This window comes from Gallus gallus, chromosome 21, assembly GCF_016699485.2.
Source record: "Gallus gallus isolate bGalGal1 chromosome 21, bGalGal1.mat.broiler.GRCg7b, whole genome shotgun sequence".
NCBI classification, from domain to species: Eukaryota; Metazoa; Chordata; class Aves; order Galliformes; family Phasianidae; genus Gallus; species Gallus gallus.
Window position 1 is genome coordinate 6149025 of NC_052552.1, and position 20590 is coordinate 6169614.

A 20590-nucleotide genomic window follows, 5' to 3' on the forward strand; every position below is an offset into this window, starting at 1 on the left:
TTTCCACTCACTTGCCCTCTGGATGGCTGCATCTCGAAGGTGAGGTCAGCTCTTTTTGTAGGGCACTGTAGGACCTGGCCTTTATTTTGGGGGTTGTGTCCCATCGGCAATGGAATTGAGACAAGGCAGATGGATGGCCCACCTGGGGAAGGTAGTCCTGGAGATGTCAAGAGTGGGAGCCATGGTTTCATTCTGTCAGTGCAATGGAAAAGGGCTCATCTGAGCATAGTAGATTTGGCCAATGTGGAACCAACTGTGGGTAGGGAGATCCTCCAACCACTGGTGGAAGTATTTGGGTGTTATTTCTGCTATGTGGATGAATTTAGCTGCTTCTGGAAGGAAAGCAGTGACCCAGTATGTGCAGTGGCCATGGGTTGATGGTAGGACTTATCTTAGTGGTCTTTTCCAAACTCAGTCATTCTACGATCCTATGATTCGCCTTTACCTTCAACATCAAGCTCTGCAACAGCCTTCCCAAACTCTGCTCCCATTAACAAGCAGTGTATTTATCTCTGTGATGGGAAAATAAGACCTACGCACTTTCTGACCTGTCCCCTCACTCCTGCAGTGCTGAGCCGGAGGGCAGACCCCAGCGGTGCTGCCAGACTTCACTCCAGGATCCCAGCCTGAGGAGATGTGCGGCTCCAGGAGCACAGCCATCCATCACAGCAGACCCACAGCAGAGAGCACGTCAGGCCCCAGCGGAGAGGTGAGCACATGGTTCCCTCTGCCCAGCACCGACCGAGCTGCTCTGCCATTAATCCTCCCAGAGGGCATTACTCCTTTCCTGGGTACCATTAAAGGGATCTTCATTTTCTAGCTGTGTATTAGCATTTGTGGTGCAGTCACTCCATTTCTGCCAAGGATTTGCCCCTGTGAGGCACGGGTTTATTACCACCACACCGAGGTTGGTGCCAGACCCTAATGAATGATAAACCTTTCCATGAATACCAAGGAAACAACTGGAACTGGTTGGCGGCTGCCACAAACCCTTCTTTGAGCAAGGTGTTGGAGAGATGTCCTTTCTCCCTTCCTATCCCTACCATAAAACCTCTCTGCCCTCTGCTAGCAACAGCCCATGGCAAAGGAGAAGGATTTCAAGGGCATAAAGCCCCTGGTTGAGGAGAAGCTCTCGAGAAGGATGACTGGAGCCATGGACATCCGACACGAAGATACTCCAATGGGCAGCAGCACAGCCCATGATCTCAGTAAGCAGGATCACGAGAGATCACCTCATAATGGCACCAACATCTCTTTGTCACCACTTGAAGAGATGACCACTGACTGATACCCCCATGCCATGCAGTCTCCCATCGAGGCTTTACATGGATTTCCTTCATTCTGAGCTCACCGTTGGGATCTTCTCTCAGTAGAAGCAAGCAGGTCTAAACAGAGCAGCCTCACCTCCCAACGTGTGCTGCCCATTGGCCATCGTGTCTGCTGGGTCCATGTGTGGCACACACATTCCCATTCCCTCCTTCCACTCCACTTCACAACCCCATGTGACACACAGGGACGCAATGCCCAAACCTCTCTGTCTGCTGAGGGAATGCCCAGGTTCTGCTTCAGGGTCCCCACCCCATCCAAACACTTTGTGTGTTGGATCCAACCAAGGCTGGGAGATGCAGCCCAGCACCAGGAGCAAGCCAAGACCACGGGGAAAAATGCTTCTGCTGCTGGCCCACCCTGAACCCCTCTTGGAGCTGTGTGAGATCCTGAAGGCACGATGCGTGAAGATGCAGGAGTGTACATGGTGCCACTCAAAGCCCCATCCCATCAGCTCCGTTACAACAGGAACAGCTCTATCCACCAGCAGCTGGCGTGGAAAAGCTGCTGCACAGAGTTCTGGGGAAGGCAGAGGAAACTGGGCATGCTGGGATGGGTGGTGGGGCTGCGGGAGGGCCCATAGTGGGCAAAGCACTGTGCTCAGCCCCCTGGGGAGGGCAGGATGGTATCATGCAATGGGGAAGGGAGGGGGAGGGGAAAAGGAAGGGAAAGGAAGGGAAGGGCAATGAAAGAGAAAAGACAGCCCTCATCCTCACAGACAACATTCCTGGGCAGATATGTGGGTTGGGCTGAACTGGAGCTGGACATCAACCCAGTTTTGTCCATGCTGGGAAATACTAATAGGAGATGCTCATTCACCTCCATTGGTGGTGCCCCATCCCTGCAGACACCCAAGGTCAGGCTGGAGGGGCTCTGAGCACTGGTGGAGCTGTGGGTGTCCCTGCTCAGTGCAGGGGTTTGGAACAGATGGCCTTTAGGGTCCCTTCCAACTCAAGCCATTCCATGAATCTATGATGTTTCTATGATTCTATGCTACAGCCCTTCCTGGGGCCACTGGCCACCACCCCATTGCAGCCAACCACTGCTCCTTGGCCAAGCTAAGAGGGACCCCACTCATCATCATCATACTGGCTCCACTAACGAGGCAGCTCCTCGTTAACACGGGCTCACGATGCGCAGCCGGGAGGTTGGCTAGGAGGGCACGGGGACAGCTCTGCCTTCCCCCCGAGCATCAGCCCAGCCCCGTTAACGGGGAGCTTTGAAATGACCCTTTCATTGATCCTAATGCAATCAGAGCGTGGTCTTTGTGCGGGAGCGAACTGCCTCTGCTCCCCGGAAAGGCAGCATTGTGCCGTCTCTCGCACTCCCGTATGCTAATACACCAACTCCCTGCAATTTCATTTTCAACAGGGACTAATTTAAAAGAAATGACCGGCCTGCCAGTGGACTTCAAAGATATCTTTTGATGAGTTTTAGCAGCTTCAGCGAAACTCTAATTTGAATTTCAGTGGCCGCCGTGTGATTTTCTCGGTGACAGTTAAGAGAGATGACAGCAGCAGCTCCATCTGTCATTGGAGCCTCTTCTCGTCCCTCTTTTCGGCGATTTGTTACAGAGGGGGGGAAGGAGAGAGGGGAAAAGTTGAAAGAGAGGGCGGTGGGATTTGGGTGCAGGAAGGGAAGGGCTGTGGGGTGGGTGGGGAGGAAACGGCAGGTTTTGGGGGGAAAACAGCCAATTTGGGGCTCGTGCATCAAAATCTGTGTATGGGGAGCTCCGTGCTGACCCTGCACACCGATACGTGCTGCTTCAGATCCCTTTTTGGTGGCTCAGTGCATTTTGGAAAGGCGATGTGGTATCAGTGCCAGTGTCAGCTTGGGGTCGTGGCCAGCAATGGGGCAGCACGTCACCTCAGACCCCACATTCATAGGTCTGAGTCCCAGCGCTGGTGAAGGACAGAGGTCAGGGCACCAGGGGAAGCCAAGCAGTGGGGCCAAGTATGGCATATCTTCACTGGCCCGAGGGCTTGTCCCCTTCTTGCAGGGAGCCCAGGTGACAGGAGCTGCTTGGGGCATTGGAGTGGCTATCAATCCCACCCTCAGCCCCAGGAGAGCTGATTGGGATGGTCTTTGATGTCCTTTCCAACCCAACCACCCTCTGGTTCCATGACCTTTGACGTCCCTTCCAACTCAACCATCCTACGGTTTTGTGATCTTTGAGGTCCTTTCCAACCCAACCACCCTACAGTCCCACAGATGCCCTGCATGCATTACATCCCCAAAGAAGACGGCAATGCAAAGGATGGCGTGAGGGAAACCTGCAAAAAAAAGGCAAAGAGAGCAGATCCCACCCTTTGCATGGACTCAAGGCAGGCGGCGGGCTGCGGGTCCCTGCTGTTCCCTTTGTCTCCTGCAGCAAAGAGAGGGGCCGGTTGTCCCTAAGCCCATCTGACAGCGTCACCGGAGCGCTCCCGGAGCCACTCGTCACTCTGAGCCCCGCCATGAAATCGCTCCGACGTTAGGCACTTCCTAATAAAGCTGTCACAGACACCCCATTATCTCCTGGCCCAGCCCCCTGCCCTCTGTTTAACCAGATAATCCGCTTTTTAAAGATACACTTTCCTCCGGTGCCTCAGCCCTACTCACAATGCGGGTGTCTGCAGTCCTCATCCACCCTTTTGTCCCCAGCCCTGGGAAATTCCCCGTTCCCCACCGCGGCTGCGTTCTTTCCACCAGATGGGCCACGGGCTGTGCCGGGGCTGTGTGTTTGGGGTGGAAGGGACCTTAAATATCACCCAGCTCCAACCCCCTGCTGCAAGGCTGGATGCCCTATAGGGACTATGGGTCTCTGTGAGGTGCTAGGGTGGCTATAGGGGAGGTCTATTGGGTCCCAGGGGGGTCCTTGAGGGGCTACAGGGCAGCCAAAGGGGTCTTAGGGGGGAAATATGGGGGCCATGGGGAACCAGGGGGGAGGTTCTAGGTGGTCTGCTACAGGGCTGTGGGATGGCTACAGTGTGGCTATAGGGTACTGAGGGGGGGGGGGGGGGGATATGGGGTCCCACAGTGGGGTTGGAAGGCGCAGATCCCCAGCTGCACCACGGTGCCGTTGTACAGGATCTGGGGGGCAATATGAAGGTCAGGGAGGAGTATGGGGATGATATGGGGCTCTGGGGGGAGGGAAGTATAGGGGTCTATGGGAGTCCTGGGGGTGAATACTGTGGAGGTACGGGGCAGCTACAGGGGTCCTGGGGGGGGTCAATGGGGAGTTATGGGTGGGTTATGGAAGTCTATGGGAAGGGGGACAGTGGCGGGGAATACATGGTGCTATAGGACTCTATAGGTAGCTATGGGATTCCTGGGGGGTCCCACAGGGTCCCACGGTGGGGCTGGAAGGCACAGATCCTCAGTTGCACTATGGTGTGGTTGTACAGGATCGGGGGGCAATGTGGGGGCCAGGGGGGGGATATGGGGTCTCACAATCAGTAGCAGTCCCACCACCAGCTACATGCAGGGGAGAAACAACCCTTGATGGGTAACATACTGCCCCATAGCTGCCCCACAACCTGCCCCAGAGCTGTCCCATAATCCACTTACAATGGCCCTATAACTGCCCATGGCTCACGATCAGCTGCAGCTCTATCACCAGTTCCATGAGGGGGAACGTCAGCCCATCCTAGGTGTAGGTCTGCTCCATATCTACCCCAGAGCCATCCTATAACACCCCCATAACAACCCCTATAGCAGCCCCATAACTGCCTGTAGCCCATAGTCAGCGGCAGTTCCACCACTAGCTGCAGGTGAGGGAGCATCAGCCCCTCCTAGATGAGAGTCTGCTCCATAGCTGCCCCACAGCACCCCTATAACCCTCCTACAATTGTCCTGTAACTGCCCTACAACCCAGAAGTTCACTCCCCAGCTCCCTATAGGGTGACAGCAGCCATTATGGGGTACACAGCACTCCACAGCTACCCCATAAACAAATTGTGCTTGTCCCAGAAGTATCCTGCAACTGCCCCATAACTGCCCCTATAGCCCCCTGCCCCACAGCTCAGACCCCATGGTGTCCACCTCATGGCTTCTATGAGGCAGCTATGGGGTGCTATAGGGCAAACCCATACCTAGGAGGAATTACCTTTACCCCAAACAAAGCTGGCTATATGGCCACACTGGGTCAAGACATGGGGTTATGGATCACATGAGGGTCATGCTGGGTCACAGAGTTATGGGGTTACATGGGGTTATGGGTCACAGTTATAGGGTCATACAGAAAAATGGGGTTACATGACATGGCCAGAGGTGACATGGGATCAGGGGTCACAGAGTTATGGGGTCACGTGGTGTCCAGGGGGCATCAGTGGGGTTATGGGTCACATAGGGTCGTACAGGGTTATGGGGTCATATCAATTTATGGGTCATGTGAGGTTACGGATCAGCACCCCACCTTTGGGCTACAGGGACCTCCAATCTCCTCTCAGTGATAAATCAATAAAGACATTCCAACACCACCCCACATCCCCCATTTTTTACCCTAAACTGCTTCCCACATTCCCCCATAATCACCCATGTCCTCATACCCCCACATCTCCCACCTTTGGTATCTCCTCCTTGGGGATATCCAAACTCATCCAGACGTGGGGTGGGCACAGCTCTGGCAAAGGGGAAAGGGAAAAGGGAGGGAATACGGAAAATGGGGTGGGAGGTTGGGGATACTGGGGATTTGGGGGGGAAAATGGGGCAAACTGGGAGAATAAGATGAATGTGGATATTGCCAACCCATCCCTCCATGCCCACTGCCCACATCACGGAACCATAGAACCATTAGGGTTGGAACAGATCTTTGAGATCACCCATTCCAACCCCAACCCATCTCACCGTGTTGGCTGACCATGCCATGGAAGCGCAGAAGGCTACAGGAGGGTTGGGACGGGCTCAGACCAGCAAGGGACAATATTTTGGGATCTGCATTTGGGATTTCAGCAGAATTCACCGCTCTCAAAGTTCGTTCCGGTGCCGTCGAATCAAAGCGCGCCGCTATAAATCATTAATGCACTCCCGCGTCGCGACGAGGCCGGAACATTTTAATTGCTGAATAATGAAGCTAACGCTCACAAATCTCAGCTGCCTCCTTCTGAGGGAGAGGAAAGCACTAGACTGGACGTGACCTATGGCTGGGGGGCCACCAGGAGGGACTGTTTGTTGCAAGAAATGTTTGTGTGAGCAGCAAAGGATGGTCACCTCTGCAGCATGGGACCAAAGAGAAGACCCCGAGCACGCTGGACCAGCATGGCAAATCCTATTCCTCATTGATTTTCCTGAAGGATGCTCAGGGAGAAGCTGGGTGTACACAGCTGGGCTCTCATTACACTGCATGCCCCAGCCTGGGTAACCACAGGAGGGTCCCAAAGGGATACAGCAATGGTAACACCCCCTTCCTCTCCACCAGAGCTGAAGGAGGACACAACTTGGCACCCAACGCCCCACCAGCAGCACTGATCCTTCCAGATTTGTTTGCTTGGACTTCCAATAAAAACCTGACGGCATCCCACGCTCAGGGGAGTGCAGAATCTCACAACCTGCCCTGGCTGTGCGCAAGGACAGCAGCACTGTGTGTGTTTAACAGGCCCACGGAGCTGTGGCAGATTATCTGGGTTAGCCAGGGAGAGAGGAGCTGCAGAGGGATCTCACTGCTAACAGAAACCCATCTCGCTGCAAGGGAAACGTCGTGTTGATAAATGGAAGCTCGTGCACGCCGCGGGGATCCCCCGACCTACTCCTGTGTACGGCCAAATCCGCTGTGATCTGTAAGCAGGCTGGAAAAAGCCTCTATGTCACTGGACTGAATAACAGCAGCCAGGGGATGCTCAGAGAGCAAACGACGTCGGGTTCGATGTGCAGCGGGTGAATGCGACAAGGAGAGCGATGCTGTGGAGTGGTGGCATATGGCCACGGCTTCCATGGGCAAGAAAAATAGGCGGATTTGCATGTCAGGGAGAGGCATGGTCATGCCTGACAGCAGGTTGGGCACTGCTAGAGGGGCAGGGATTATCTCTGCAGGCAGCTGGAATCCCACAGCACAGCTCTGCTCACCTGACTGCAGCCAGGAGGAGAGCAAGCTCCGTCTCTTGGAGGACGCCTCCATCTCTCTCCACAAGCTGAGGGGTGAAGCTCCCATCTACCTGAAAAATAAGAAAAATAACACATTTATTGGCATCTACCTCATGCTCATAAGGGGGACGTGCACCAGGATATCCCAACTGCCCCCCCTCGTTTACAAGAGGCTCTGGGAAGCAGAGAACCCCAGAGCAGGCTTTGCGACAAACACTGTGTGACCCACTGGTGTTCCCCAGCCCCGTTCCCCTTCAATATTGTGACCCGATGGTGGTACACCACGTTTGCATGCCTCACAAATGCTAGTTCAGTTCACCGGGTTTGCCTCAGTATGATTAGAAAGCAGGACGCATTTCCTGCTCAGACGAATCACAAATGGAGCACAGGAGGCAAAGAGGAAGCCGTGTGCTACAGCCTGGTTGGAGATGCAAGAGAAGAAATTACTGCTTTAACACGGGGCATGAGGAAGCACTGGGACTCTCAGCAACGAGGCAGCAGACTGCAGGCGGATTAGAGGCATTAAGTGCTGCTGGAGAGGTGACCGAGCCCTCTCCATTAGCCAGCCAACCCCTTCATTACAAAAGGTCACTGAGCCCATCTCCCAGGGACGCGCTCTGCTCTCTGCAACAGATATTCAGTGCTCCTGCCACTGCCACCCCTTGTTCCTGGGCAGGGCAGTGGTATCACATCACAGATGGGCTGGGTGTTAAAAATAATAAATAAAGAAGCTAATCCCACAACACAGGATTTGCACACGACGACACCGCAGGGGCTGTGCCACACTGCGGCACCCCATCTGCTTCCCAGTGTCCTGCAGTGCTCGGGATGGGCACTGGGTTGGGACAGTGGTGCAGAAAGCAGGTGCCAGCTTAACCCTAAGTGCCACCAATTAACGCATGGGGATGAACAAACCCACCTCCCTCATTAATTGATGTGGTTGAAGAACCATTGGATGGTGCCCTCCAGGGTGACCTCACTGCTCCAGCCTGACCTGAGTGCAGGGTGCAGGCCTCACTGCTTCACCCCAGCAGCATCTGTGTTTTAGTCCCTCCGGCTCCAGCCTCTTCTTTATGCAGCGATTTGCAGGGCCCGGGGCTGAGCTTCAGCCTGACAGGAGCTGATGGAGCACAGTGCAGCAGGGCTGGCTCTCGGCGGAGCAGACACCTGTCCGCTGGCACTACTCAAGACCTTGAGCACCATCTCCTGGTCATTCCTGATTTCAGTGGGAGTGACACTTCCTCCTTTCCGCTGTCGCAGCAAAGCCCTGGGGACAAACCACATTCCTTGCTGTTCACTTCCACTCTTCGAGCTGGAACGGGAATGACCAACTACCACGGCGTCACAAAAACCTCCTGGAAAACTCCAATCTGTTCATCTCCTGGGCTGTGTGATGAAGCAGGCGCTGCTCACCACAGGACTGTGGCAGGGATCACCGCTCCGTATGTAAATATTGCAGCGGCAGAGTTCAACCTTTTGGCATTAGGGAAAGGAAGATAAATGCTACCGGTCCCCTCTGAGCCGCGGGAACCCTGCATCTATCTAATTGCACTTCATAATGGATTCAGCAAACCATTAATTATCAGATTATATTTTAGGAAACTGCAGATTAAAAAAAAAAAAAAAGACTTGATGAAATTTTAGTCTTAAAGGGGCCAGTGTGCTGCAATGAATGCATTGCATCCTCACAGCACCGAAGAAGCTTTACAGCAGGTAGGTGAATGCATTCTGCAAAGCAACATCCCGTGTGCTGCTCTCAGACAGAAATAGCTTTGTGAGTGCCTTATGAATGTCTACAAACCTATGTAGTCCTTGCTGCACACCATTTCTTTTGTCAGAGTCATATCTATATGGGGTTGCTTTCCCAAAAACGCAAATAAAAATCCCAAACCTGAACCTCCCTTGTGAGAGTAGCATGCCTAGGTATGGCTCTGGAAACAAACAGTCCAGTGCGCACCAGGTGCCACACGTGAGAACCCACTGCTCACTATCACTGGGTTTCTTCACAAATCAGAGTCACTTTGTCATCAAACAAATCCTCCATAGACACCATCACCAGCTCTGAGCCAGCTTGGCTCGCTTGGGATTCAGGCAACGTCACAACGACATGGGAGCCGGGGAGCTGGGCCTCATCAAAAGAGATGATGTGTTCTGCTGCTCCTTGCTCTGACGTCTGAATCACCTGTGTGCAAGATGAACTGAGTCAGACACTGCACTGCTTTCCTTGTGGTCACTTTGCTATGCACATCTTTCCCAGCCCAGCTCCTGTAGTAACATTCAGCTTCACACCAGAGGACTGCAATTACAATAGGCTTGAGGCTAATGGTAAACTCCAAACTCCAAATATCAGTGATGCAAAAGAGAAAATAGAAGAACCATTTAAATATTTACCTCCACAAAATTGCTATAATTTAGCTCCATAAGCAGTCGTAGACAATAAAGATACTATGATTACACACTAGAGGAATGGTAGCCCAGGGAATCCCACACACTGGGATCCTTCATGCAAGGAGCTAATCTCCACTGATGGCTGAAATATTACGTTTGTCACTGGAAGTTGCAGTCTGCAAGAAAGAAAGCACGGAGGGGAAGGAATGAATGATGGTGGTGGGAATCCAGGTGGGCTGAGGTCTTTGCCCTACCCCACTCAGACTGCAAGTGTTGCAGCATCTTCCTTGAGCCCTCCTGCAAGCCAGCCTTGCACTAGCACAGAGCACTCCAACCCTAGAGCACTCTGGGCTTAGGGGCTTATGTCCTGGATGCCTCTAATCAAGAGTGCAGAAAGAGGTGACAGCTATCACAAAGTGGATATGGGAAAGAACAAGAGGGTTGAAAAGGGAGGACTGCAAAACAGAGCAGTCTCTACCTGTACAATCTGGGTTGTGGTGGCTTGGGCCTCTGTGAAGATCACCTTGGGATGCTCAGCACTGCAGTGCCCCTCCAGCTCACCCTGGGAGGTGAAGAGTTCCCCGCAGAGCCCACAGGTGAAGGTGCTCTCTGTCTGCTTGAAGTGCTCAGTGGTGACGTGGTGCTGCAGGGCCCCTGGGAAGCAAACGGAGGTTAAGCAGTACAAGCAGTGAAATGGCTGTGAACCTGGGGAAGATGTACCATTCTGAGACTGGGGTGCAATGGCCAGGGCCAGCCCGAGGGCACGGGGAGCTGCAAATGACCAAGATGTGCAGGGCTGAAAACCCACTGGGGACTCACTGCATGGGTTCAGTTCCTTGTTTCCCCATGCTGATGGCTCTTAACTGGTACTTAGCTCTCTTTTCTATACAGTACAGTACTACAAGACACCACTGAGCCACAGGTAATGTGAGTAACAGCAGAGGTAACACACCTGAGTGCCGGCACTTCATGTGGACCTGCAGGAGAGACAGCGTGGGAAACTGCTCCTTGCACATCTCACAGTCATGGAACTTCACATCTGCAAACAAGATCATGAAGAGAAAAGTGTGCACCAAAGGTCTTCTACAAGAGACAGTGCTTCTGGACTAGGGCTTTGTTAACACTTCAGCAACACCACATCTGCACAGAGACACAGGGAGCACCTTTGGAAACAGGGCAGGGCAAGAAGAAGCCAAGAGCAACTGAGCTACAAATTGCTGAGATGAGACTTGCCCCCTGCTATGCTATACAAAGAATTTACTGTGATTTGCAAGTAAACAGAATGCACAAACTTGTCCTGTAAGAGTTGTCTCTGTCTATGTCTCTGCCAGCAGTCAGCACATGCTGCTGCTGGCTAAGAAATGGGCTGTTACCTGAGTGCTCTGCTTTGACGTGCTTTCGGTGAGCAGCAGTGCTGGAGAAGGTTTTGTCACAGGAGCTGCAGTGCAAGGAGGAGAACTTGGAGGAGCGGTGATTCTGAGCTGCAAAAACATCAGGATGGTGGGTCCGGTTGTGATACCATAACCCTGACAACTGCTGCAATGATAAGGACCAAACTGTGGTTACAACCCAAAGCTGCTCCAGGATTATTATGACAGCAAGAAGCTGTGCATGAAAAACAACAGTAAGAGCAGGACTGTGCTCAGCAGATACAAGACACCAGCCAGACCCACACAGCTTCCCCAGGCCAACGGCCAACGCCACACTTCTTCTCTTCACACCCCCTGAGGAGCTGAACACTGCAGAATCCCTCGTCCCTATTTCACTACTCACTGCAGATCTCCTTTCGAATTTCTGTTGCCTTGTAGGAATGTGCTCCCACACACACTCCCACTGAAGCATGCCATTCGCCATATGAGTATTTTTATTCCTATAGTTCTTGGCAGCTAGAAATTTAGGTGAAACAGATTCCTGAGGGTCTGGACAGGCAAGTACACAGTTCTCTGCAATCATGGCCCATCTGTCTCCACGGACCTGCCTTTTCCCTATAGTTTCTGCCTCCTATGTGCACTTTTTTTCTCTGCTGATGACACTCAGTGCACGTGGCCAGGGGAGAGGTCCTCATGCAGTAACAGGCAACAGCAATTTCCAGCATGCCAGGCTAAATCCTTGCTGCCCCAGCTCACCTGGTAAGCTTTGTTGCAGATGTCACAGCTGAAGGGTTTTCCTCCGACGTGGGTCACCATGTGGCGCTCCAGGAGGGATGGGGCACTGAAGACTTTGGAGCAGTCAGGGCAGGGGTGGTACTCTCGGGAGTGGGCTTCGTGGATGTGCTTGCGGTGTTCCTGCAGGGTGGCAAAGCTCATCCGGCACTTCCTGCAGTCGTAGGGATCTTCAATGTCTGGTGCCCAGGGATGCCACAAAAATGAAGGAGATGAAGAATGCAAGGTAAAAAAGAAATGAATTGAGAAGAGAATTCATAGAACGGGGAAAGAGAAGGGAAAGGAGCACTTGTTAGCTCCCAGATGAAAAATAACACCTAGGTTTTGGCCTTGCATACACCCAAAGCTTCCCATGTTGAATTCCCAGCAGCCCATAACCTGCTGGAAGCCATCGCTGATGTTTTCTTTGGGATAACCCTATCCACAGGACCCAACTGCTAAAGATTCTTGCTTTTCTTGGGAGGGAAAATCCCACCATGAGACACCCAGCCAGTCTATGGGAACTAGCAATACCTGCATACGTGTCCACTGGCATGGGCAGCTCTGCCACAACCCTGCAGAAGCCATGCCTCGCAGACTGGGCTGCCCAAAGCTGGGGAGGCAGCTGGTCACACTCACTGTGAAAGGACCGGAGGTGGATGGAGAGCCCATTGGCCTGGCGAAAGCCCTTCCCACACTCCCGGCAGACGTACGGCTTGTCCCCCGTGTGGGTTCGAACGTGGCGTGAGAGCTCAATGGACTGGGCAAACACGGCATCGCAGTACTGGCAGGCATACATCTTCCCTGCAGGAATAGGATAAGGGGGAATGGCTTTAAACTAGAATGGGGATTTAGGTCAGCTTTTAAGAGAAATTTTCACTGAAGCGAGCAGTGAGGCCCTGGCACTGCTGTCCAGGTGCCCCATCCCTGGTGGTGATCAAGGCCCTGAGCAACCTGATCTGCTGGGGAGCAACCAGCCCATGGGATGGGCTTTAAGGTCCCTTCCAACCCAAGTCACTCTATGATTCTGCAAGACTGCAGACTACACAAGCTTTCCTGGGGTAGTCAGATCAATTCAACACTAAGTTGGAAAGGTCCTAGAGGAAATCATGCCAGCACAAGGAGTATTCAATTAGCAGAGACCTCAAGTGTCTGGAGGTATTATACGCTGGCGTGTCTCACATTCAAAACTAATTGCCCAACTGCATGACACTCGTGCAACATTATAATGCTTGAGCATATTAATTACAAACACAGTGACACATCCTCGGCAGTCATGAGCTGAAAAGGGCATGGCTAAGCTCTGACTGTGGAAGGGGCTGAGTGTAGGAGCTGATGTGAAACATTATGGGAAATTCCGCCAGAGGGAAGGGAGGGATGGGAGAAGGCAGGTGGTCCAGAGGGAGGCAGTCACATCACAGGAGTTTAGATGTGAAGGGACAGAGCGGAGCTACCCAGTAGAAAAACAAGACAGACAGACAAAGAGGAAGATCCCTTTAACAGGAGGCAAGCTTCTAACATGGAGAAGATAGAACGGAGCAGTGGCAGTGATGGGGTTGAGAAGGGTCAGCAGCTGAAACCATGCAGGTGAAGGAGATCTGAGAGCAGCCTGCTGCCCGGGCTCTCCCAAAACATGCACAGATCAGGAAAGAGGCCAGCAGCAAGAAGGCAGATGAAGAAGCAGGGCAGGAAGGAGTGGATGGGGCACGCCAAGCCTCAAGCCCCAATTGGGGATGCACTCCTGCGGGGAAGGCTTACCCTCAGAGTGCTTTTTCTTGGTGTGGTAGGCGAGGGCCGAGGCCTGCATGAAGGTCATCAGGCAGTGCTTGCACACGAAGGGCCGGTCCCCGGTGTGCAGCCGCAGGTGGTTCTTCAGCGTGGAGTTGGCTGCAAACTTGGCCCCGCACTTCTCACAGGAGAAGGGCTTCTCGTCGAAATGCTCAGTCAGCTTGTGGTACTGCATCCCTGGTGACAAGAGGAGGACACCCGTGTAGCAGTACTGTACAGCAACCCAGTGCCAGCTCCCACGGCCCTGCCAGAAGCACCTCCTGCTGTTTCACTCAGCACAGAGGTCCCCATCCCAACAGGCACAGGGCACTGAGAGCTGGCCGTGGGGAGGGCAGGGAGCTTCCACACCTCTCGCTGGTCCTGCTAAGCCAGCCACAGAACTGGAACAGCTCAATTATTTTTGGAGGCTTTTAAATTTACCAGTAGCCTCACTTCTCCTCGATGAGCCATGTGGAAAACCAATTAGGGAAGAACTAATCAGAAAGCGGTTGTGCTCAGTGGGGCAGGAGAAACAAGCTGAGCTGCATTTCCCACACGTGGCACTCACAGAGCTGCAGGGGAGGAGGAGAAGATTAAAGATTATCATTTTATTATGCCGTCCAGGTTTTCCCAGTGTGTGCATGGGGCCCTAGAACAAACACTCTTTTCCCCCCAGCTATCACCAACCCTACCTGAAGCATGAGCAAACTCTCGGCCACAGATGTCACACGACACAGGAAGACGCTTCTTCTTCTTCTTGGCCGTCCCCACCGCTCCATGGACCTCCAGCTGATGCTTCTCCAGCTCTTTCTTTGTCAATTTGACTTCAGTGCATTCCCTACACTGGATCTGCTTTCCTCTGGCCACCCGACAACGTTTCATGTGCACCTTCAGGCGGCAGAAGAAGTGGAAGCTCTTCTCACAGGCTTTGCAGATGAAACTCTTCTTGGAAGATGCTTTCTCCTGTGGTTCCTTCAGTTCCTTGATTGCAGCACCTCCTGCCCTGTCCTCTTCTTTGTCCAGAGCTTCCACTTGGGATTCACTGTTCACCTTCCACTTCCTGATTCCAGGTTTCTCTCCACTTCCCTCAGTCAAGAGCCCTGTGTAAAAACCAACTCCTGCTTGAGTGGTGACCCGGCCTGAATACCAAACCCCTGGTCTCCCATCTCCTGAATGCTCCGACACAGCAAGTCATCCCTCTGCGGCAAGAATGTGCATGCAAGAGATGCTCAGTGGACATGCTGACCAACACAGCAGTGGCACACAGCTCTGCCCAAAAGTGGTCATGGTAACCCATGGTATGAGGCATGGAGTGGTCCTTGAATTCCACCCACATGTACCAGGGGTTCAATTAGATGTCAGAGCAACAGGCAGATTTTTCAAAGAGCTCATTCTTCCCCTAGCAAGAACAGAAATCACTGTCGTTTCTAAGAGTCTGCCACCAGCTCAGACACATGATGTTGGGCTCATGCTGAAATGTTTGAAGATCTGAACCTCGGGTATGATGTTGTGCCACTAGATCAGCCACTGACAATGGATATCTAGCCATAAAAATCACAAGAAATCTCAGGAATACTTTCCAAACACAAACTCTTTTAAAGAGAACACACAGTCTTGTTAGAATCCTTTCAAGTCGTCTGGTTAGGGCCCTGGGGGTATTTTAAGTCACTCATTACATCCATTTCTTTAAAAGTCTAATGCTTTTCAGAGTCCCTGTAACGCCATCATCTCAAAAAGCACAAGGTTCTCAATCTACAGAAAAGACCCATATGGAATACACATATGGAAGAAATCAAAATACAAACAGATATATTTGGCTCCTTTGTTATAATGAGAACCATGCAATTCTGTGGTCATGGAAACTACTGAAGAGTTATTTTGCCAATGCACAGGAAATTCTGCCTGTATTTGCAAAACTTCATTTTTGCCCTCCTCATTACAGGGAGAGCTCAGCAAAGTTTTCTCCCTGCACAGTGATATAAGCCCAAATTTCCAACCAACCAGAAATCAGTTGACGTGTTCCAATGGACACCGACTCAGAAATGTTAAGATGTCAAGTGGTGACCCATCAGCCCCTGAATATGTCAAGGGAATAAAACAGACTGTAAGACTGTTGTGCAGTTTGTCCTCCTCTGTCAAGACAGCAATACACACTCTTCACCCCTAAGGTCTCTTCCCTCATCCCTATAACCAACACTGACAGTTTTTTCTGATTTAAGCAAACAAGAATCTTGAAATGTTGAATATCAAAAAGGGATGAATGTGGATGAAGATATGCATGCTAAAGAAGCCAGAACTGGATATGCCTGGAAGTGCCACAACAGCAGGAGCATAATCAGAATGGGACTGAAGTGAGTAAGTTTGCCGTAGACTCCATCGGGCCAAGTGCTAGCTTATGGTGCTCTGGCTCTTAAGCCTGTGATAGTGCTGCCCAGGTTCACAGGGATGGACACTCCAGAGTATACAGATGTGCTGGAATATGGCTCTGGGAGAGGTACAGCATTCGGCCTACACAACAGCAGAAGACTATGTCATAAAGGCAGGGAGAGCTCACCTTCATGGTGAAAAACATCAAGGAGTGGCCCTCTGTATCTGCAGGGTGATGCTACCACCACCAGAGAGCAGTTCTGAATGAAAGTTGAAGCAGATCATGTGAAATCAATGAGTAGGTACAAACACTCTGTACTCCTGTGCCAGGATAACACACACTTCCAAGAAATGACTCTAAAAAGTCCTGGAAAGCAGCTCAATAGTGAAGTGATAGCTGGAAAAGCCAAATCTTGTCTTTGCAAGCATCAGCTGAAGCATTAAGAGTGCTTCAGCTACAGAAGTGAGGAAAAACCAATAGACTTCATATCATACCTCCATCAAAGAAACCAACTTGTTATTTTGATGATGTTGAATGAGGTTGAAGATGGAAGCAGATTCCTCCACAGGAAGACCTGTTGCTTTATAAGTTGCTCAGCTCACCTACACTAGGTACCAGTGAGATAGACAGATATCAGAAGAGATATATCTTCTTTCTTTTTGCAGTGGAGATGTAAAAAAAGATAGCTTTCCAATGGAAATGCAATCTGTATGCATCTCTTTGGGGCACGTATGTTCTTCAGAAACGTAAGATTTTCTCTGTTTGAAATAGAAGCTCACATTCCTCAAACATGAGGCCATCAGTTATCACTCACATTTCATGCTGAGAGCCACATGGCTACTGATCCAGAACGCCACCTGCACCACTCAGGGCTGTTAAGCTGTGATACCAGAGCTGAGGAGATCAGTCTTAAAATGAAGATATGGGATGTCAGTGCAAAGATCAGTGGATGCCAAAAAGAGACTGGTGACTGGCAATTCTCCTCGGATCGATTCATACAAAATACATGTTTCTGCCAAGCAGATACCATTTTTCCAGTGCTTTTGTTTTTGATGTTGTTTCTTGGTTGCTTATGTCTCAGCCTCTCCTTGGCTTGAAGCCCTGCAAGACGCTCAGTAACAGCAGTCTGTTCTCTTTGATATTGGTGCCAGAGAAGCAGGCATCTGCCAGAGCAATTTAGCTGACTCCCCAAGTCCCTCACTGGTAAGCACTGCAAGGTGTCCAGCAGCTAAGGTGGACTGCACCTTCAAAGACGTGTGTTTTCTGTTGGCTTACCTCTTCTAGAGCCACCAGGGCATCAGTCCTGGCACATCCCACAGTCAGTTAGGGTTAAGGCAAGTGAAGCAAGTGACTGGAGCTTCAGCAGGGGACAGAGAAGGAATGACAGATGAGAAGGAATCACCTTTTCTCTGGAAATCCTCATCAGAGCCATGACCAGGCAAAAAGGCCAGATGGATTGGCAGCAGCTCTTACAGAGTTTCAAGAGGGGAAAATTAGATTTGAACTGGGCATGAATACTGGATCTACAGCATAGGACATTTCTCAGGGAGACCATTTATGCTAAAGGAGTTCTATAAGCAGTAACCTAGTCCTTGATTCCTTCTGTGCATGCATCCAATCCCATCTACCACCCTAACCTATTGCTCAGGAACAGAAGCAGTCTGATGAATGGCCACTCTCTCTCTACCCCTTACTGGCATACAGGGAACATTTGCTTTGCCTGTCACTGACAAACATGAAACAACGGCAAGTGTCAAAGCCAGTAGGCTGGTGTTCATCCATAAAGCCCAGTTATGGTCCTGATCCAAACTTTCAAACCAACTTCCCCTACAAAAAGCTAATAACAGGCTGCTTATTCTAACTGGCCAGCAAACTGTATTTCCACGCTGTGTCTATGCTAAGCAGCTCTGGCACCACAAGTAAATGGGGATGGACTGAGCTGAATCAGCATCCGTGCTCAGATAAAAATACATCCCATCAGACTGTGCAGCCCAAAACATCTGTACTTGGATGCACTGGGAAATGTGGTGACATAAAAACATATGTGAGAAGACAGAAGAAGCAAGCCACATTTGCATCCTTTTCAAGAGAATGCAAACCTGCAGTTGCCTTTCTGGCTCTGTTATCTTTTTCATTAAAGCACCAAATCCTGTTAAGCATTTTTCCTTCAAATGATGGATGCAGAGACACAATTCAGCTCAGCTGGAAATAATTCCATAGCTCAGGGCAGGGTCTCATACACAGTTATTGATATGCATTTGTTTCTGAAGTTCAGGAAATTGCTATCTGCATATGCTCCACTCGTACCTTTGTCAAACTGCTACAGTACATAACACTCACCTACTGCTGTGGGACTCTTCTGTGGGATCATTTGCTCTGGAAAATGTACATATAGCAAAACCAAATTAAGGCACAGTGAGACAATTAACTCAGGGAATAGTCTGGGACTACAAAGTGCACCATCACTGTCATCCTTTCACGAGACAAGTGCACTCAGATGCGAGCTTTTCACAATCAGCCTGTGAAGTATCCACACATAGAGCAAGTCAGCACATTATAGCACTAGGATACTGCTGTCTGCTATCACTCAAACTCCCCAAAACTCACAGTGCTATATGTAACCGACCACAGAAGGATGAAAGTCTGTGCATTCCTTACCCACATGCCCTAGCTCTTGCATCACCGGCTGCAAGTCTGGGAAAGACTCGTGGACATTGCATAGCAGCTGACAGATCTTGATGGCTGGGACAGACTTCTCTTGTGCTGCACTCAAAGCTGCTTTCAAGGAGGCCTCTGAGCTTTCCTTTTGAGCAGAAATACTCAGTAGCTAGACAAGTAAAAAGAAGAAAACAACACAAGACAAAATTTGGGCTGTCAAGGGTCGGGACAGTCTGGAAACGAGGGCAATCTCCCTTTTTCTGTTCCATCTTTACTGCTGGGAACCTGCTCAGAGAATCCAGGAAAAAAAATTATCTTTCCAAACAAGTCTTTGCCCTTCCACTGATGTATGAGCATGAGGAGAGAGAATTTCTGGACTAAAACAAGTTACAAATAATCAATTCTCAGACCTTCTGATTTGGCATTAGCTTACTTAAAACCACTTTCATCAAAAGAGAGGTTTCTCAATGCCTTACAGCACTGAGTTTACCTAACCTGTAAATCTGTCTTTTATGCATAACTTTCTCTAGAATGCAAACTGTGCTGGTTCCAAAGAGGGGTACACACTGCATCACCCCTTCATACCTCTTTCACTGCTTCTGTGAGTCCTGCTTCCCCTGGAGCCAAGCCCTCCTGGTTTGCTCTCTGCTTAATGGCCTCTGAGATGAGCTCACTGTGCCGCAGGATGATCTCAATGGCTGTGCTTTCACTGGTGGCAACTGAAGAGGAAAATAAGAAGTTTTTAAAAACCCAATATGGAAACGCAATATGCAAGGAGAACCTAAACGTAGCTTTGCTTAGCTAAAGGTGATCTGTTAACAGCAGGAGTCCCTTCTTATGGAGCAGGAAACAGGGAGCAGCTCCAGGCAAACTTTGGTTACACTCATTGCCTCACAGACATCCAGCCTAAAACACAGCCATCTGACCATATGCCTCCTCCAAGGATATCACATGAAAAGGAGACACATGCATCATGCACCAGAAGTGCTGATTTCTCCGCACTGAGCACAGAGGCAACAAAGTTCAAATGTAGATAGCTATCATACAGGCATTTCACCATGGGCAAGTGAGTCTCAGGTTCATGTACAGACACGTGCACAGCCTCCCCCCTCTCATTCACCCCAAACCCATCAATTTTCATGAGATTTCAGCAACTGTGCAGGGAGGGGGGAAGCACAGGTTATGTTTTCAAGTAGGGAAATGCAGTGACAGATTCCCACAGCTGGCAGGGAAACTCAAAGCCAGAGGCCAGGGCTCTGGGGGGGACAGGGGAGAGGCTGCACACAGACCTCCAGTTTAACCCATGTTTTCAGTCTGACGGGCCTTCAGCTGTTTTTTAGCACACAATGGCAGCCAGCTCTCAAAAGGTTTGCTCACAGCAAAACCTTATGGCCCTTGTAACACACAGAGCCACAAACAAAGTAGTGGCATTTGTGGATGGAAGTGTTTTTCCAGCGCATACCCAATGGACTGTTTCAAAAAAGACATGGGGTTTTGAGACACGCTGGGAAAAAAAAGGTATTTCCAGACACCAAAGGAAGGAGTGTGAAAGGGTCTGTGAAACTTGCAGCGGAGGAGAGGAAGGAATTAGAAAGTACATCCTGCCAGCAGTGGGAAAAGTGCAGAGGAGACCGAGACCTTTACCTGCCTGGAAGAAAAGCTCTGCACCCGGTTCTTTCTGGATCTCCTCCATGAGCACGTTCAGCGGCAGCTCAGCCTCTCGCACAGCCAGCAGCAGCTGCCAGACCACAGAAACAGACAGAGACTGCTCCTCCAGCGCCGCAGACACGAGTGAGACGAAGCCACCTGAGCCGGTCTCGCACTTCACAATCTGTTCCATTGCCTTCAAAAGATCATCAGTGAGGTGCTAACGAGTGACTTC

The 20590-nt window shown here is 50.9% G+C and overlaps 2 protein-coding genes across 7 annotated transcripts in view; both read right to left on the minus strand.

Moving 5' to 3' along the window:
* Positions 1 to 8498, minus strand: part of EPHA8 (EPH receptor A8) — a 58086-nt gene extending 49588 nt beyond the window's left edge. For 2 of the 3 annotated variants that reach the window (XM_040651418.2, XM_040651419.2), the window contains exons 1-2: positions 8306 to 8498; positions 7369 to 7457 (exon numbers count right to left, since the gene is read on the minus strand). In XM_040651418.2, the coding sequence (XP_040507352.1) occupies positions 7369 to 7453 (85 nt within the window). In that variant the 5' untranslated portion in view covers positions 7454 to 7457; positions 8306 to 8498. The remainder of the gene's footprint in view (positions 1 to 7368; positions 7458 to 8305) is intronic. The other variant, XM_040651417.2, reaches the window with a different exon arrangement.
* Positions 6339 to 20590, minus strand: part of ZBTB40 (zinc finger and BTB domain containing 40) — a 34938-nt gene continuing 20686 nt past the window's right edge. For 2 of the 4 annotated variants that reach the window (XM_040651415.2, XM_015297223.4), the window contains exons 8-19: positions 20353 to 20551; positions 19294 to 19427; positions 18709 to 18877; positions 14375 to 14782; positions 13674 to 13880; positions 12555 to 12719; positions 11901 to 12115; positions 11148 to 11310; positions 10727 to 10813; positions 10253 to 10428; positions 8306 to 9568; positions 6339 to 7457 (exon numbers count right to left, since the gene is read on the minus strand). In XM_040651415.2, the coding sequence (XP_040507349.1) occupies positions 9377 to 9568; positions 10253 to 10428; positions 10727 to 10813; positions 11148 to 11310; positions 11901 to 12115; positions 12555 to 12719; positions 13674 to 13880; positions 14375 to 14782; positions 18709 to 18877; positions 19294 to 19427; positions 20353 to 20551 (2115 nt within the window). In that variant the 3' untranslated portion in view covers positions 6339 to 7457; positions 8306 to 9376. Of the gene's footprint in view, positions 7458 to 8305; positions 9569 to 9777; positions 9951 to 10252; positions 10429 to 10726; positions 10814 to 11147; positions 11311 to 11900; positions 12116 to 12554; positions 12720 to 13673; positions 13881 to 14374; positions 14783 to 18708; positions 18878 to 19293; positions 19428 to 20352; positions 20552 to 20590 lie in introns of those variants that run through there. The other 2 variants (XM_040651416.2, XM_004947527.5) reach the window with 2 other exon arrangements.